Source organism: Doryrhamphus excisus, linkage group LG17 (assembly GCF_037039965.1).
Source record: "Doryrhamphus excisus strain RoL-2023G ecotype Guam linkage group LG17, RoL_Dexc_Guam_v1.1, whole genome shotgun sequence".
Taxonomy (NCBI): Eukaryota; Metazoa; Chordata; class Actinopteri; order Syngnathiformes; family Syngnathidae; genus Doryrhamphus; species Doryrhamphus excisus.
In genome coordinates this window covers 1,895,225-1,913,649 of record NC_136373.1, presented here as the reverse complement: position 1 = coordinate 1,913,649, position 18,425 = coordinate 1,895,225, and the positions used below count along the sequence as shown (strand labels likewise).

The following is an 18,425-nucleotide window of genomic DNA, read 5'->3' as shown; positions in this document are numbered from 1 at the left end:
AGAAAGGCCCATAGCAAGGAGGTCATAATCCAAGGTCATATTAAACATAATAATCATTAATCACTCATCCTTTGACCATTTTTTGCGTCACCTTCAAGTGACCCAAGAGAGCTTAACGGTCCATCCATTTACGCTACATGCAAAAAAACATCCAATGTCGATTCCCAGCAACAGCTTAATATAAAACCGACTGTGTGCATGCACGTGTGTGCATTTGTGCATGATTTTTTTTTTTCCCCCTGCTGTGCCGAGAGCATGTTCTGCACCCCCCACCTTGTGCCCCTGGTGCTTGCATATTAGCGTCTGAGGATTATCTAGTTCACGTTTCATTTGTGCAAAGGTACACCCCGGATCCCAGATCCGTTTCTACCTCGTTCAAGCTCTTCCCAAACAAATCCATCCAGACCATCAATGTCAAATTGCATGTGGACCCCGAGAGTTAAGAAGCACAGCTGTCCGCCGGGGGACGACACACTGTCACATTTACAGATACGACCATAGGGACACGGGGAGGAAGCAAGCAGAGGATGTACAATTTCGAGAAGAAAAACACAACGTCAAGGCAAAGGGAAGAGAGAAAAATATGTCAAAGCACAAAAAAACGAGTGATGGAAAATAAAAGAGACAGAAAGAAACAGGCTGCAAGCAAGAGAAAGAGAGACAGGGAGAGAGCGCTCGAGCAAGCGAGAGCTTCAGTGATTCCCACACTGTCTTTCTGGCTGGCACTAAGCTCTGTGTTCTGATCCGGCTCCTCTGATGGGGTTTCATGCTCGTAGGCAGTGTCGGGGATTCTGAGAGCAACACACGTTTTTTTTCAAAGCCTTATTTTTTTTTGGGCTTATTTTAAAATCCCACTCACTGACCATGTCAGCGTACCGAGATGAGAGTCGGGACAAGTCATCTCAGCCTTAATGACGGCTAATGGATCCTGAAGAAGGGTCGGTCGCTCGAACCCGAAAGTGGAGATAAAAAAGGACATCAAAACTCAAGCGGTTGAAGGACGGCGAGCAGATATGAAAGGTGAGCGAACTACTCGATATTAATATGGTAGGATACAACCTCTACATGCATAAACAGTAATGTAACGCAGCAATGGCTGCATCTAATTTAAATAATTTCCGAATAAAAATAGTTACACGTAACAAACTGTTTTGTTTACCTCTGTACTTTTGCGCTTTTGCTCACATTGTTTTTCCAAAAATCAAGACATTTATGCTAAGCTAACTTGCTGTGTGTTGTGTGTGTGCACATCATTACAACATGTATACTCGGGGGCTGGAGGGACTCATCAGAGCAAAGAGCCATTCTCCAGTGTTGACCTCGTTCTGGAGCCGCAACGCTCCACTGAGCTGATGTTGTGTTTATGTGTGGCCACACAAGCGCTATGTTTATATATATATAATGTTTATATATATATATATATATAAATATATATATATATAGTGCATTTTCAAGGAAATATACTTATGAGGATATGCTGACAAATAGGGATTTGTACTGAAACCTTCAGTATTTGTGCCTAATATTGGTTCGAATTTTAATTTAGTGGAAGCGATATGAGTCAAAAATGAGACTCGAGTAAAATTTCTCAGGTCAAAATGCTCAAATTTTTATTTCCGACCTTAACATGTCGACATTCTTATACTCAAAGACACATTTCTCTGTCCACACCAGCTACACAACACTTTGTCCTTAACCGCCAATACCATTAATGGCCAGTTGCATTCACAAACGCCGGAATTCTGAATGTCAGCATTACAACACAAGCAAGTTGTCACACTGACTTAATTTTGCTGAATTCATACAAGACTCTTGCATGTAGTATTAACTAGTTTACACCATTGTAGCAGTAGTCTGCACTCAAAGTGCTGCACAAACGTTGTATATTTGTATACACAGTGTCTGTGTTCTGTATTGTTGTTGTGATCATTTGTTGTAGTTTTTTTTTTATCATCTTAGTGAATGCAATTTACTTATGTATATTATTGAAGTGATTAGATTAGATCCATAAAAATAAAACGACAATGTTTTTGGACTAAATGTGTTTTCCGTTTTATTATTATTGTCATTTTATTTTTACGGTATTTAGTGCAGGTTAAATAGAATAGTAATCTAATTACTTCAATAATATACATCAATAAATTGCACTCACCAAGATGATAAAAAATCTACAATAAATTATCACATCCTCATTAATGAAAATTAATAATAATAATTATTATTATTATTAATTATTATTTGTTAATAATAATTTATTCGAAATTTATTATTTATTATTTATTATTTATTATTTATTATTTATTATTTATTATTTATTATTTATTATTTATTATTTATTATTTATTATGTATTATTTATTATTACACGGGAGCCAGGCAACGACATTTCGTTGGCAATTTCACTGCTGTGTTATTGTGCAATGATAATAAGGAAAGTCTATGTCTATACTGGTCCTACAATCTAGAAATGAGCCGTAATGCTTCCTAATTTGACTGCAGTGTTCCCATTTTTAAAAATGCAGCGTCAAAACGTATACACGGTGTACTGTGTCTATGACATCAGGATCCGTAAATACACTGAATTAGCCGGCTACATTCCCAGGCTTGGGCTTGAACTTCATTTCATTTAGCCTCGAGCTGGTCCAAGCCAATGCTATAAATACTGCTGTAATGTTCCAGGAGGAATGGACATGTGAAGCAACTCAAAGGAATCAGACACCCAATATCTGCTGTGTATGGATTTGTTTGTGGGTAGAGAGTGGGTGAGGGGTTATAGTACGAGACTTTGACGTCATGGACTTTGACGTCCCGTATCTAAGCAGACTGGAAGGGTGGGCGAGAGCATCATATTTTTTGTTTATTATCTTCAACCTTGTGCTGTCTGTGCTAACTTGGAAAAACAGGATCTTAAAAATACCAAGATTTTTTATGTTATGTAAAGTATTTAATCATTCGGGGGGGCCCTGAGGAACAACCAAAAATTTTGGTCATTTTGACTGATTATTCAAGACACACAGTTTGTTTCTACCTTTTTTCGTCATTTAGTAATCAGCAGTAGTACCCATAGAACATATGTAAGTTTTAGCAAAATTTTAGTTCCCAACAAAAAAACATGCGAAAAACAGCTTTTTGTGAAAAGATACATTTCAAGATTAAATTTCACTTTGACACAAAGTTCTCTATTCTTTTATTCTTAGAACTTGCCTTTCAAAAGGACGTAATGTCTGTTTTGGTCAAGTAGTTTGGAAAATAAATTACACGTAAAAAATGCGACTTGTACTCCAGTGAGACTTTTTTCTACCTAATTATGCATTTTTGGCATTGTGCGACTTATAGTCCAGAAAATATGGTATATTTAACCAAAATATAAAAACAACTACAAACAACACAACACAATAGCGTGTGAATGCGTTTAAATTTCCCCTCAATATGTAATTTCGTCGACGCTGCAAGACTCCTTTTCACTGCCAAGTTGCTGTGCAGAGTGTATTTCTATGGGAAAGTTGCAGTCGGAGTTCTTATAAAATGCATTTCTGCACCAACATGCTCTCTTCTGTTGTGAAGTTGCATCATCATCTCTTCATCAAAAAAAACCCCCAAACAAAATAAATTCCTAAAATACAGATGAATGCGTCTTTTGGCTGCGATTGGTTGGGTTGAAAAACCTTGTAAATACATATTTGGCTGAGAATGAACTAAACAACCGCCAATAAACAACAGAAGAAGAAAAATGCGACAAAGACCCGTTTGACCCCTGGGAATCTGATTGTATGTTCATTCGGATTGGCACTTTTCTTTCGGAATCAGGTGTATACAAAGGTTAAATTCTTTCTGTTTGAGCAAATAAACAGAATGAAATTGGAATATTTGGGTCCATGTATACGTGGCGAGTGAGACCTGGAGACCTGTTTTGTTGTTGGACTTTTGTGTTGGTCACCGATTGTCTTGTCAAAGACTTTTAATCTCAATGAGTTTTTAGGCTGGCAAAATAAAGGATAAAAAACAGACTTGATACCGGTTTTAATCAAATCTATAATCACTGTTTCTGTCTTTGCAGTGTTAGTGGCGTGTTGCCTCCTCTCCCTCCTCTCTTACTCACAAGCCTGTCCCAAAGAGTGCAGCTGCAACGCAAACACCAAAGTCGTGGACTGCCGGGGTCGCGGCCTGTATGACATTCCCCGCCGATTACATCCAGACACCCAAGAATTATATCTCCAAGACAATCGAATCAGAGGCCTTGGATCGATGGCTTTTCGAGAAATACCCCTGGTTCGCATTCTCGATCTATCAAATAATTCCATCACATCTGTTTCCCCAACTGCTCTTCTGGGGCTCAGAACTCTGCAGCGCTTCAGCCTGGCCTACAACAGCCTGAGGGAGCTTGACAAGCGGTTGTTTGGACCCATTCACTCGCTTTCACACCTTGATCTTTCACACAACAGGTTAGGCATCACATCTAAATCCGAGTAAGATTTTAAAGTAATTTTGCTAATTTGATGCCGTGGTGCTTGTCTCCTCCCAGCCTGTGGGGTTTGTCCGGAGCCTTGGGAGATAATCTGAGGAACCTGAGCCACTTGGGACTCGGTCACAACAGGCTAACGCGATTGGACCGAACCCTGCTGGACGCCTTGGGCCACCTGGACAGCCTCACTCTACGAGGCAACCCGTGGAAATGCGACTGCCATCTTATCGGCCTCAAACTGTGGCTGGAGACCTACCTCTACAAAGGTGAGCACCGTTTGGACAATAATTCCCACAGATAATCAATTCCTTTACTAACACAATATGATGAGTATCAGCCGATATCAACCGCTCCTGGTTTTACAACGCCGATCCCCTCCGCGTTCAGAATAAAAACTTCCTGTCTTTGTGAGAGTGATATACAGTAAGTTTTCCAAAATGTCTCACCGGGATGGCGCTTTAAAAAGCTTTAGTTTGGTCATTCCAGGCTGAACACTTGGCACGGTGTGCTGAGTTTGAGGCTGGCGATGTGATCATCCGTCGCAGCGGCTAAAGCCTCGGTCCCAAACCGTTGTACTTGGGAATGTGGGCAAAATCTGAGGATTAGTACCGCCTCAGTACAGATTCGGGAGAATGCAGACACTGTAGTACGTTTAGTTGTGTGGGTGATGTGTGACGTGACGAGTTTTTTTTAGGGCTTCCAAATTTCAGACAAAATAATCGATCTGAAAAGAAAACAAGAACATAGATTTAATTCCCATAGAACACATTGATAGAACGATTGATGTGCGATTAACACACATATGTCCTGTTTGACTGGACTATGATCCCAATGGAGATTCGAACCCCAATCTCCCGAGTGTGTGGCTAACATGCTAACCACTCACCAACTGTGCGGCCCAAAAAAAAAACGAGTATTTTGATTGGTAAATTTAGCTTCAAATCCCTGGCAGATCGCTCTCACGACAAGTCCAATGTTATTTATATCTACTGTCGCTGTGATTGGAACGGTCACGGACTACGTCATCGTCAGCACTTAAGCATTTACGAAGTGGTACCGATGCATACGAGTGTCCCGAAAAGGTGCGTTCAATGAGAATCAACAAAATTCAAAAAGACTATGGGATTTCTAACTATATTATTTTTGAAGCCACCATCCACCAGTACGAGCATGAACTTTGCTTTTGAAAGAGGTTGTGTACCAAACAAATACATAGTGTACATATACAAGTTTTTACACCGAGAAATGCACTACTACAATATTCACTGTGCTATGCAGTGGAAGTTACAGTATGTCTGCAATTATAGTGACCGAGAAGTGCTCTTTAACAAAAAAAAGGACAAATTACAATTAACCAAACCATGGTTGGCAAATCTTAGATTTATGGAAGTGATAATGTTTTGGCCAGTCCGGTGGGGGGGCTGGTCTTAAGATATTTCTTAAGTGTTTTTTCAGTTTGTGTGTTTATTATTAACACACGATTAACACACATACGTCCTGTTTGCGGGAATGTACTGAAGCACTTGAACTGACATTTACACAGTGGTACCGAGGCATACGAGTGTCCCGAATAGGTGCATTCAATGACAATCAACAAAATTCGTACAAATCACCATGCGCCTTAAGCATTCAAAGTTAGGATTTCTAACTGTATATTATTTTTGAAGCCACCATCCACCAGTACGAGCATGTAGTACAGTATATCTGCAATTATAGTGATCGAGATTTACAATTATCCAAACCAGAAGGGCAAATCTCAGATTTATGGAAGTGATAATGTTTTGACCACTCCAATGGGGGGACTGGTCTTAAGATATTTCTTAAGTGTTTTACAGTTTTTGTGTTTTACACTACCCAGCATTTGTACGACATACCCTCTGCAAACGACAAATAAAGAGCTTATGGAGGTGATTAAGTTTTAAATTACAGGCTAGATTATTTATCCCGACATGCACAGCATTACGAAACCAAAATACACTCACTTGGAGCTGGTTTGCATGTTGCACCCTTTCTTTTAAGGCTGCAAATTATAATTAGCCAGAAACAGAACAATCGGCCTTGGAGCAAGAATATGTAGTGACGAGCAGCATGTCGTCTGGAATTCTGATTTACGGAGGAACACAGAGGGTGGTCGCTGAAGTCCCGCCGTCAATCATAACAAACTTCACAGGGCCAATTCCGGAAAGTGCTAGATTAATTAACACCGCCTCACAAGCCCATGAACCGGTTGAAGCGGCGTTGCGTCTGAGGTCAGTGATTATAATAAACCTGATGATGTATATCTCCGCTCTCAAGGTGGCGCAGTGGATGAGGTGCTTTGTTCCCAGCCCGTCGAGATGAGGGACAGAGACCTCCAGAAGGTCCCTTACCAGCTTTTCCACGCATGCATGACCACGAGTTACCATTACTTGTTTGCCAACATACATCATCTGGAGTCGGAGCGGCTGCTGCGAGGCCACATCCACGGCAACCACGCTCATCCTTCAAGCCACACGCTCCATGTCCCGATGGCGATGGGGGAGGGCTTCGGTGGCGGAGGAGGAGCAGGAGGAAGTTTGCCAGAATGCGAGCCTAAGCAACGGCACCGGCCAGTCAACTTGCGCCACGCCATCGCCACAGTAATCATCACCGGTGTTGTGTGCGGGGTGGTTTGCCTGATGATGCTCGCCGCCGCAGTGTACGGATGCGCATATGCCGCCATTATGGCTAAATATCAGCGGGAGCTGAAGAAGAATGAGGAGTTGGCAGCGGCGCGTGCGGCCCAGCATACCACACAGGATGAAAAGGAACCACTGGAGAATGCTATTGCGTAGGAGATACCGAGAACTTCAAACGTGGGCCTCAACCCTTTAACCTAATCATCTTTGGATGCCCGTGTGTGTGTTTGTGCATGTGCGAGTGTGAGAAAATGTGTGATTGGAGTTTGTGACATCTTCTGAAACTTGGGTAACCCTCTTACGCAGGTATTTGTCTATGCACTAAAGAAGAACTGGAAATAAAAAAAAAAGACTATTTTCTCTCAAGAAAATAAAAAGATGCATATCACAGATACAGTAGATGCAAATCGCTATATTTATTACTCTATTTGTAGATCTTAGTAAATCTCTGGTATTTGATTATAGTTTTCAATTCAAAGTAGGCAGCTGTTTTCCGTTATCTTTGTAATGAGGGAAAAAAAAGTTGTGTTGTGTCTATGCTGGCCGAATGAACATATTTAAAGAGAACTTCCTTGTTTGTGCCTAATAATGTGATATAATTTTGCAGAGAAATTATGTTTTATTACGGAGTTTTTTCTGACAAACTCATTCAGGGACGATGGGTACATTTTTCCGAAGCAATAACAAACTTTGGACTCAGCCTTGTTGTTTCCCCACAACTTTTACGGGTTCACGCTGATTATTGTACTGCTGCACAAAATGGCGTCGACACAAATGCAAACTTTTACTGTCCAGTCGGTTGAGATGTTATATGTGAGTCATGGCAACTACATAAAGGTAGAAGTGTCTTTCAGTATGTATTATACAAAATAAATGGAAACATTTGACCTGACTGCAGTATTTATATTGATCAGATCTTTTTTTGACACATTTGTATAACACAAAAAAATGGGAACTTCGGGTGCGCCGAAATTATTCTTGTATACAGAAGGAAAGACCATAGTTAGTTTAGCAGGTTTAAAATATTATGCGCTTCGCATATCCTGAACTTGAACACACTTTGAAAAATAATGTTCCCAAATGTTAATCATTGTTGCATATATGCTTTATTTAAAGAAAAACTGCAATTTTTTGGTGAGAATTTAGCCCATTATTCGCAATTTTTATGTGAACGATAATAACATATGTATTTCCTTTTTCTCTGCATTACCACACAAGAAAATGAGTTAATTTCAGCTAGCTTACAATACTGTCATTGGGATACACTTATTTTAACGCTAACAATGTTGCATCGTTTGATATACACGATCCGATCATGCATTAACACATGCAGTAATAACATGTAATAGTTGGTAGTATTTTGATGATTTAAAACCAAATTTAAAAAAAAATAAAAATAAAAAAAAATAAAAAAAAATTTTTTTTAATAAAATAAATTTTAAAATAAATAAATTTTTAAACCCCACCAAAACCTCTTTTCTCGACGCATGCTAGTTCTGTCAACAAAAACAGCAGCGACAACACTTACGATCTCCGCTCACATTGGGATGGCTGTGTCTTCCAGCACAAGACATGTTCTTCAGTCCTCGGGTGAAAACTGCTGATGGCAAATGCGCGTCTTGAGTGATCTCGAAATCGAGAGCTCGGTATTCCGTCTTCCGTGTGTGAATGACGCTGAGCTTGACTAGCGATTAGAGCGGCGTCGTGTTAGTTAGCTTAGCCGGGTTTTGGTAGTGTTTTAAATCACTGAAATACGGCAAGATACTGCAACTATTATATGTTATCATTATATCAAACGATGAAACGTTGTTAGATGTTTTTTTTCTTCATAGTCAAAATAAGTGTATCCCAATGACAGTATTGTAAGCTAGCTGAAAGGAACTCATTTTTTTGTGTTGTAATGCACAGAAAAGGTAAAAAAATATGTGTTCATGTTTCACATAAGTATTGTGAATAATGGGCAAAATTCTTAAAAAAAAAAAAAATTGCAGTTCACCTTTAACGCGTGATTAAATGTGATTAATCACATTATGAAATGGTTTACACACCATCAGTGTGCATAGTCAAAAAACAGCAGGAAAATGAGACGTACCATTAATATTCACTGATGAGGTTGGTCTTAACATCTTAATGGTCGACCTGACATCCGATGCACGTGGCGAAGGATGTGACCGCCACCGTACACACACGCATACACCGTAAATGATATTCCGGCACAGTGTGTGTGTTCGTTTGTGCACGTGGCCGTGTGTGCATGTTCAGCAATGTTGTGACTCAAGAGATGTCTGGGGGAGTCCAGAGGAATGAGCAGGGGGGTGGGGGGGGGGGTACCATGGCATGTGATGTCATCAGCCTGTCTTGTCAAGTTAGAGCGCCAGTGTATTCACAAGTCCACAGCTCAGTGGAGCGGAGGCCAGTGAAAACTGGCCCTAACCGGCCCACGCTAAATTTGCATTGCAGCCTACATTTCCCCTCCCATCTGACTGTCTTACATAAAATCATTCTTACAGACGTTCCCCCCGATCTGATAGGCATGATCGCCGTGACTTTACATCACCACGAATACACCGAGAGCATCGTCACTCGGAGTAGACAGTCGCTTCATCTACCTGACACGATGATGCAACCTTCGGAGAATACCGGGAAAAGAATACGACGGACTGCATGTTTATCGTTCTGCTACAAATCAGATGTATACCAGGCACGTTTGTCTTTGTGCGTGTACACGCATGTGTCGGAGCTGTGGCACCACACACGGACCCCCCCCCCCCCCCCCCCACCTCTCTCTTTCTGCTCCAATGGTTTCCCCCAGGCCTATAGTACCCACAATGCACCGCTCTCGTGTCAATGCAGCCAGGCACTGTGAAAATGGTTCTCTTTTTCTGCCCTTTTCTACACACCCACACCACCACCAAAACCCACCCCGCTTCACCTTACCCCAAACTCCCCCCCTCCATCCCTTATCTCATCAATGGTCTGCCCAGACGCATTATTCTTGCCCTCACTTCATAATTCTTATGACAATGAATTACTAACTTCTTAGATTATTTTGACAGATGATTATCATGAATGACTGCTAGGAATAACCATTGCATGAATTATAAGACATGACTTTCTGGTTATTGCCTAAAAATACTGTGCGAGGTCTCACTCGCTCACATTTTGTATTTCCTGAACGTTTGTTGACGACTTTAAGAGCTAATAATAAAGAAAAATAGTCAAACAAAAATATGTATTGTTTTAAATAATGGGCCGTAGATCCAATATTGATGTTTAACATAAAATTTGATAATTGATCGAATTGTTTACAACAAAGAGATTTCCCTTACTTTTTTGTAACTGTGATTAAATACGATTAATTCTGAGTTAACTGTGGACTATGTGAGATTAATCATGATTAATCGCACCTTGGTGAGTATTAGCGGTATAGCCAATGCCAAGCATATCCTATCCCAGCTGTCTCCGGTCGAGAGGCGGGGTACACCCTGGACTGGTGGCCATGCAGCCAATCACAGGGCACATATAGACAAACAACCATTCACACTCACATTCATACCTATGGACAATTTGGAGTCGCTAATAAACCTAGCATGTTTTTGCAATGTTGGGAGGAAACCGGAGTCCCTGGAAAAAAAAAACACACATGCACGGGGAGAACATGCAAACTTCACACAAAGATTGCCGAGGGTGGGATTGAACTCGGGTCTCCTAGCTGTGAGGTCTGCCCTCTAACCACTCGCCCGCCGTGCAGCCTTCCCATACTTATTGTAGATTAAAACCTTTTTGTAACTGTGATTAAATATGATTAATTCCGAGGCAATATGAGATTAATCATGATTAATCGCACCTTGGTTAGTATTAGCGGATTAGCCAATACCAAGCATATCAGCTTAATATGGTCAAAGCTCATGGATGTAATAGTTAGTTCTGTATTATTCTATTGAGTATACATACGTACATTCATTCAGCAATAAGCAAACATACAAAAATAGCAACACAGTCACTCTGTGGGTTTGCACTCTTGTAAGAAGAGGCCGAAAAAGAAGAAGGGGCAGACCACAGCGGAGCAAGGAAACAATGCCTTGCACAGTGGTAAAGAGGAGAATACTGTAGCCACTGTCAATGTAAGCGTGCGTGGGAGAAATGGAAGCAGACACCCTCTACTTACCCGCAGCTATGGGTGACTTCCTCTCATCCAGGATCTGAATGGCCGTGCTGGCTAATACAACACTCTTGTTTTCTGATCCTGCAAGCACACAACACACCGAGCTTGAATAATGATACTCATTATTTATATCAAAATTCCTTGTGTTAGTTCAGAACTGACCACAGGTGAGTCATAACCACCAAAGATTAATATTCATTTTTTTGCCATGAGTGAGTGCATCCAAGTCAAGTCTCCGCCAGTAAAGAAGATGCTTTCAGATCACTTGTATTAGCCGAGACTAATGGAAAGCCCAAGGCTGTGGACAGATGAGAACAACTTCCCTCTTCGGAGGAAAAAAACATTAAAACCTTAGTTTAACTTGTGTAGTGTGTGTGTGTGTGTGTGTGTGTGTGTGTGTGTGTTCTGGCCCAGTCATTATGGAAAAGACTGGACCTCTTCCTCACACTGGACCTCCTCCAATGCTTATTCCAACCAAGAACAATTGAACAAGAACACGGCATGGAATTAGATCCGTGAGATGATGAGATGTTGTGGCAAGCATCGATTTTATTAGAAGTGAACTTTGCAGACAAAAACGACTACGCTGTCATCAACCAACCTGTGTTGAAAGGCAGGGAGTAGACAAATGTGCCAGGAACTTGTTCGGCTGCCCTTTTGTACCACAGGGGGAAGTGATCGGCATTGAACACCCCCTCTTTGTCTTCAGCTGTCAGGAAGTCTCTTGAGACAGACAGAAACAACAGCAATGATTCAAACACAGGCTACAACCTGCAGTCTAATGATAAACTGATTCAATATAAGTAAATTAAGACTGTATTAATTACATTAATTTAACTATGTGTATTATTGTAGTAAAACAGCAGTATCTTCCCTTTAGGGCAGGGGTCTCAAACACGCGGCCCGCGTCATGGATGCTGTATGGTATCATGTACCCAGAAAAAATTATTACGTTTGATTCATGTTCATGTTAAAGGTTAAATAACTGTTAATAGTTATCCTCCCTATCCGTGTGGAAGTGGTAAGTTTTTGGCTATTTAAGTTTAAAGGAAATAACTTGAAGGCTACCGTTTTGGTCGCTAGCTCTCTAGTTTGCGAGTTAGCATGTGTCTCAAGACCCTGCAGTTGCGCAATATGTTGTAAATAAAAAGAGTATAAATGTGACTATAGTCGTGTTTTGTCATGTCTACAGGGCTCTAATAATGCTTTGTTCATTTTAATCTGAAAAAAATCATTTGTCTACCCACCAACTACGCATATGTGGTTTCTTATTTGCCGTTTTATTATTATTATTATATTTATTTATTACTGATTGATTGATTTTCTTTATTCCTGATTTGTTTATTTATTTTTCATCTTATTTTGTACAGACTCGGCAGCATCCTTCTACAAATATATTCACGATCTCACCTGTGGACGTGTCCCAACCATCTCAGTCTGGCCTCTTTGACTTTATCTCAAAGGCTTCTAACATGTAATGTTCTTATAATGTACTCGTTCCTGATCCTATCTATCCTGGTCACTCCCCATAAGAACCTCCAGTTCTCTCGAAAAAAACTGTTGTTTGTAAAACAGCAGTATATTATATTCAAATGTGTTTATTTTAGCACTGTCATTGGTTGAATAGGGTAACTAAAATTAGCTAGGAGACTAAAGTTCGATTCCACCTTCGGGCATCTCTGTGTGGAGTGGGCATGTTCTTGTGGGTTTTCTCCGGGTACTCCGATTTCCTCCCACATTCTAAAAACATGCTAGGTTAATTGGTGACAAATTGTCCATAAGTATGAATGTGAGTGTGAATGGTTGTTTGTCTATATGTGCCCTGTGATTGGCTGGCCAAAGACAGCTGGGATAGGCTCCAGCACCCCCGTGACCCTCGTGAAGATTAGTGGTAGAAAATTAATGAATGAATGTATACAATTGTTTTCGGAAAAGTCATTCGGAAAGAGGAAAAACTAAACTAAAAATAGCAGATATGGAAAAAATACTTACTGGTTTGTAAGCTCATCAGGTACGACAAACAGGTTGATTCTGGACAGGCCGGTTCTTGTACCCAAATAGGCAATCTCAACCCCTTTGTCAGAGTTCCTGTGTTTCAAATTGTTTGAAACTGTCTGAAATAATACCAAGGTAATAAAATGTCAAATGTATGATTGACATACTCAGACTTATTGAGCACCAGGCTGGTCCAGTAGGCCTCCAAAGGGGCGGTTACCACTGCATCGAAAAGGACTTCTCGAATTAACTCCTTGTCACCTAAAACACATCACTTGTGTTAAGAACTAAAAACCACAATTGCCGATTTTTGATGACGAATACGAACATTGTAATTGGGGCTCATGTCCACTTAGATGTAGTTTAATAGCCTCAATTTGGGCCAAGTAGCGGTGCTCCGGGTGCTCGTCGGTGTTGCAGTACGTCCTGTTGTATAGAAGGATGACGAATTAATTAATTGTGGCATCGAAGTGATGTTGATGCACATAAAAACGACAAAAAAAAAATTCTCATACCATTCATCTGCAAGCGCTACATCAGGATGCTCTAAGTCATGAAGACCTAGTAGTAATAATAAATAATCATCAATTCACAGTAACATTTCAAAAAAGTCCACAAATTAATCCGGAATAGCTATTAACTTATTTTAAAGACATCAGCATCAGGATGGTGGTTTTCGGACCGCTCAAGATGATGGATAAGTTTGGACTAACACGCAGACCACAATGACGTGAATAATATTAGGCTGGATGGTGGGAGAAAAAGAACACTATACCTTCTTCCACAGTCACATTCCCTCTGATGAAGAACATGCCATGGCCTCTTGATAGAGCTACGCCGAGGCTAACAATAAAAACAACAAAGTCTTTAATGTGAAAAGCATGAAAATAAACAGACGCTTGGTTCTTTTTTATGTGCACAAATAAATATATAAATTTGTCCTACCTGAAAGGAGTACCCTTGATGTCTGTGTAGTAGTAATCATTATGCAACACCAGCACACGTCGCTGTAACAAAAGTGGAAATGTATGTATATACCGATGTATATGTACGAGGTACATTATTTAAAAAATATATATAAAAAATAAAAAAAACCTTAAACTGTATTATGGAAAGCAGGAAGTGAACAAATGTAACAGTTACTGATTGTAAAAGTACCAGATGGAGGGGTAGGATTTAATAAGCTTTGCTTCTTCCTACTCCTTTTGGACATGTGGAACTGTGAACTGATTATGGGATGCACTCAATTGTAATCTGATCCATACCAAAATAAAAACAAAAAATAAAATTAAAAAATAATAATAAAAATAAAAAAATAATTTAAAAAAATTATAAAAATACTTAAATTATATTAGGAAAGCAGGAGGTGAACAAATGTAACAGTTCGGTACGAGGTACATTATTTAAAAATAATTTTAAAAAAAAACAAAAAAATCCTAAACTGTATTATGGAAAGCAGGAAGTGAACAAATGTAACAGTTACTGATTGTAAAAGTACCAGATGGAGGGGTAGGATTTAATAAGCTTTGCTTCTTCCTACTCCTTTTGGACATGTGGAACTGGGAACTGATTATGGGATGCACTCAATTGTAATCTGATCCATACCAAAATAAAAACAAAAAATAAAATTAAATAATTATAATGAAAATTAAAAATAATAATAATAAAAAAATAATTAAAAATCTTAAATTATATTAGGAAAGCAGGAGGTGAACAAATGTAACAGTTACTGATTGTAAAAGTACCAGATGGAGGGGTAGGATTTAATAAGCTTTGCTTCTTCCTACTCCTTTTGGACATGTGGAACTGGGAACTGATTATGGGATGCACTCAATTGTAATTTGATGCATGTTCAAATGAAATAAAACCATTACCATTATTATATACCATATTACCACATATGTTGTCATAACACCAACTCTGCAACATCACACATGAAATAGTTGGGGTGGATTTGCTGCACTATTGCTCCATCTGCTGGTGATAGGAGTATTTGCTCATGGTGGCTGCTTATCATGTCAATTCTACAAGCTTATGATGTGACTTTTTTTGCATAAATAATTGTGAATATGCATGAGAGTTTGTGTGTTTCAGTGTACACATTTCCATAATGAACACTTATTAATCAGGGTAAAGTATAATGTTCTTTGCAAAGGTTTAAAAGTGCAAAGTGAACACACACAACACACACACACTCTCGCTTCTCTTGGGCTGCTGTCTCTCTTGTATTCAGCAACATGTGCATGTTGGAGATAAGGGGCTCACACACTGAGGCAGACACACTTGTGCATGCGGACCAAACCAAATCAGACACAAATTCCCCAGTCAATGTTGTACATCACTGTATAACCTCTTGGCAGACCGAGTATTGCCTTTGGAACACCAAATCAGACCTTTAGAAAATGATTTTGTTGGTGCATTTTTTTTATTATTTTATTATACATTGCTCACCCCTTTGTCCACACTCTTCTTCACCTCCATTGAGAAGGTCCCCGTCTTCCTGTTGACCATGGCGTTTCTCAGCTAAAAAGCACAAAGATTTGTAAAAAAAAAATATGGCTTTTATTACGGTGTTGTAAAATTGTCAACGTCTCACCGTGTCGTCCTTGTCCTCCCATTCTACCTCGGAGAGATCCACACTGCTGTAGTTTGGCTTCCTTCGTTTTTTTCCGTCACCGTACTAAACAAACACAGTAAACACACACATTGAAAAAGACATTGAGACAGGATATAATATATGATATGTTGGGAAAATATACATTGAAGACATTGAGACAGGATATAATATATGATATGTTGGAAAAATACAGATTTAAGACATTGACACAGGATATAATATATGATATGTTGGAAAAAAATATATAGAATTGCTAGAATAGAATGAACTTTGACCCATGTTCTTTCAGTCTAGCACAGGGGGGCCAAAGCTCAAAACCCACTTTAGTTTGCAGCCCAAACTGGACGTTCCATGCTCATTATTGTCTTTAATTAGCCCACTATTAAACCATCTGTCGTTCTCTCACTGCCTCTTATCTCCTCTCCTCCTCCTCATCTTTCATCGTCCCATCCCTCCATTTTCACTGCATTGTACTCATTCAACTATAACATCCAATCTGAATCTTCCTTGTCTGTAAGAGTGAATATCAGTACAATGTATCAGTATAATGTATCAGTACAGTCATACTGTACACAATAATAAGGTCCAAAATTACCTTGTGAGCTTTCTGTCACGATCCACAAGCTAGCTTGTGTGACAGTTTAGTTGGTTTCCGCTTCTATGCCTTGCTTCCTGTTTTATGCTTTTATTTTGGTAGCATTTCCTGTTTACCCTGGTCACGATCCACAAGCTAGCTTGTGTGACAGTTTAGTTGGTTTCCGCTTCTATGCCTTTGGTTCCTGTTTTATGCTTTTATTTTGGTAGCATTTCCTGTTTGCCCTGGTCACGATCCTCAAGCTAGCCTGTGTGACAGTTTAGTTGGTTTCCGTTTCTATGCCTTGCTTCCTGTTTTATGCTTTTGTTTTGGTAGCATTTCCTGTTTGCCCTGGGTTTTGACTTCCAGCTTTGCTTTTCCCTTTTAACGCACACCTGTTGCTATTTGTGTTCCCCTCCTATTTAGTTCAGGTGCTTGCACTCTAGTTTGTTGTTGCATTCAACCCAGCCTACTGCTATATATCAACCATTTCTGTTAAAAATAGACTTTTTATCTGCACTTAAGTCTCCTGTTCTCTGCATACCGGGGTCGTGTCACAATGCCGAAGCCAATACCTGACACGTTCCCTTCAATGGCACTAAAGTAAATACTCACAAGTGGGCGCAGATCTGGGTGTGTGAGAATGTAGCCATTGTTGGTGATAGCAAACGCATAGCCATGAATCCCCAACTAGGAAAATACATACAAATAGAAAAAGAAAACAGATTCATTACAGACAAGCTCAGTATATCATTGAGTAAGGAAATCAAACAATGCACAACGATGAGCCAATTCAAGAAACAATACAAGCAGTTGATGTTTGCTAAATACAAGGATGAATTTATGAATGAAAAAATATCACTATATTGACACTAACTATGGTACCTATTATGTCATTGTATGGTCAAAAAACAAAAAAAACCTTAAACTGTATTATGGAAAGCAGGAAGTGAACAAATGTAACAGTTAGTGATTGTAAAAGTACCAGATGGAGGGGTAGGATTTAATAAGCTTTGCTTCTTCCTACTTCTTTTGGACATGTGGAACTGGGAACTGATTATGGGATGCACTCAATTGTAATCTGATGCATGTTCAAATGAAATTAAACCATTACCATAATTGTGCATTCATGGGTCAGAATATCAAGTACACTAAAACAGGAACAAGATCAAAACGTCTGCTTACACAAAGATGATATTTTGTTGAAGTAGACTATTGGACATCTCAGTCTGGCCTCTCGGACTTTATCTCCAATGCCTCTAATAAGTAATGTCCTTATGATGTACTCGTTCCTGATCCTATCCATCCTGGTCACTCCCATTGAGAACCTCAGCATCCTCATCTCTGCTCTTTCCAGTTCTGCTTCCTGTCTTTTCCTCTGTGGTACCGTCTCTAGACCAAACAACTTCGCCGGTCTTACCACAGTTTTGTGTGGTAAACTGTATAATTTAGTGAATTACTGGATTAATTACTGGATTAATCCTAATCTTAATTCATCTGCTACATGATTTGATATTCAATGATTGTGTCCATGTCCGCTGTCGATAGAACAAAATATGTATAATGACTTTAAGGATTTGGAAAAATATGAATATCTTGTACCTTATATTTCGGAATAGTCTTGAGCAGCTCTGAGACAGGAACATCCGTCCCGACAACCCCGAGTAAAATACCATGGTTCCTCTATAAAACACAACACATACTTAAGCAGTATTTATTTGAACGGATCTTAATCTGAACATAAATAAAGCAATGGATAATAATGTCATCTTTGCAATCTGAAATGAATAAATATTTATGAATAAATGTTTCAGTGTTAAATATTCATGGTTTTAATACACGGTTTTGGCAGATCAGTCATCTCAGTCAAAAACACAATCTCTCTCGCTGGGATCAGTTTCCGAAATAGTTTGCCAAAGAAAGCGTCGGCAACTGCTCGGAGAATTGTTTCGATAC

General features: G+C 39.5%; 2 protein-coding genes across 5 annotated transcripts in view; one reads left to right on the top strand and one right to left on the bottom strand.

Moving 5' to 3' along the window:
• The window catches only part of LOC131137224 (voltage-dependent calcium channel subunit alpha-2/delta-3-like), a 92,978-nt gene that overhangs the window by 15,434 nt on the left and 59,119 nt on the right, over window positions 1-18,425 (bottom strand). For all 4 annotated transcript variants that reach the window (XM_078797905.1, XM_078797906.1, XM_078797908.1 and 1 more), the window contains 12 exons: window positions 18,072-18,152; window positions 17,085-17,159; window positions 15,875-15,958; window positions 15,730-15,801; window positions 14,224-14,285; window positions 14,054-14,121; window positions 13,794-13,839; window positions 13,607-13,704; window positions 13,446-13,539; window positions 13,276-13,371; window positions 11,885-12,006; window positions 11,287-11,364 (listed from right to left, as the gene is read on the bottom strand). In XM_078797905.1, coding sequence (XP_078654031.1) covers window positions 11,287-11,364; window positions 11,885-12,006; window positions 13,276-13,371; window positions 13,446-13,539; window positions 13,607-13,704; window positions 13,794-13,839; window positions 14,054-14,121; window positions 14,224-14,285; window positions 15,730-15,801; window positions 15,875-15,958; window positions 17,085-17,159; window positions 18,072-18,152 — 976 coding nt within the window. The remainder of the gene's footprint in view (window positions 1-11,286; window positions 11,365-11,884; window positions 12,007-13,275; window positions 13,372-13,445; window positions 13,540-13,606; window positions 13,705-13,793; window positions 13,840-14,053; window positions 14,122-14,223; window positions 14,286-15,729; window positions 15,802-15,874; window positions 15,959-17,084; window positions 17,160-18,071; window positions 18,153-18,425) is intronic.
• Window positions 431-8,488, top strand: lrtm1 (leucine rich repeat transmembrane protein 1). Its single transcript, XM_058084915.2, has 4 exons — window positions 431-1,020; window positions 4,057-4,441; window positions 4,522-4,727; window positions 6,757-8,488. Exons 1-4 carry the CDS (start codon window positions 1,014-1,016, stop codon window positions 7,272-7,274), a joined length of 1,116 nt encoding a protein of 371 aa, XP_057940898.1. The 5' UTR covers window positions 431-1,013; the 3' UTR covers window positions 7,275-8,488.

Bases quoted from the DNA above. Each gene is read 5' to 3' on its own strand.
- lrtm1 (XM_058084915.2), top strand. The intron at 4,442-4,521 runs GTTAGGCATCAC...GTCTCCTCCCAG, and splicing joins CTTGATCTTTCACACAACAG to CCTGTGGGGTTTGTCCGGAG. The intron at 4,728-6,756 runs GTGAGCACCGTT...TCCGCTCTCAAG, and splicing joins GGAGACCTACCTCTACAAAG to GTGGCGCAGTGGATGAGGTG.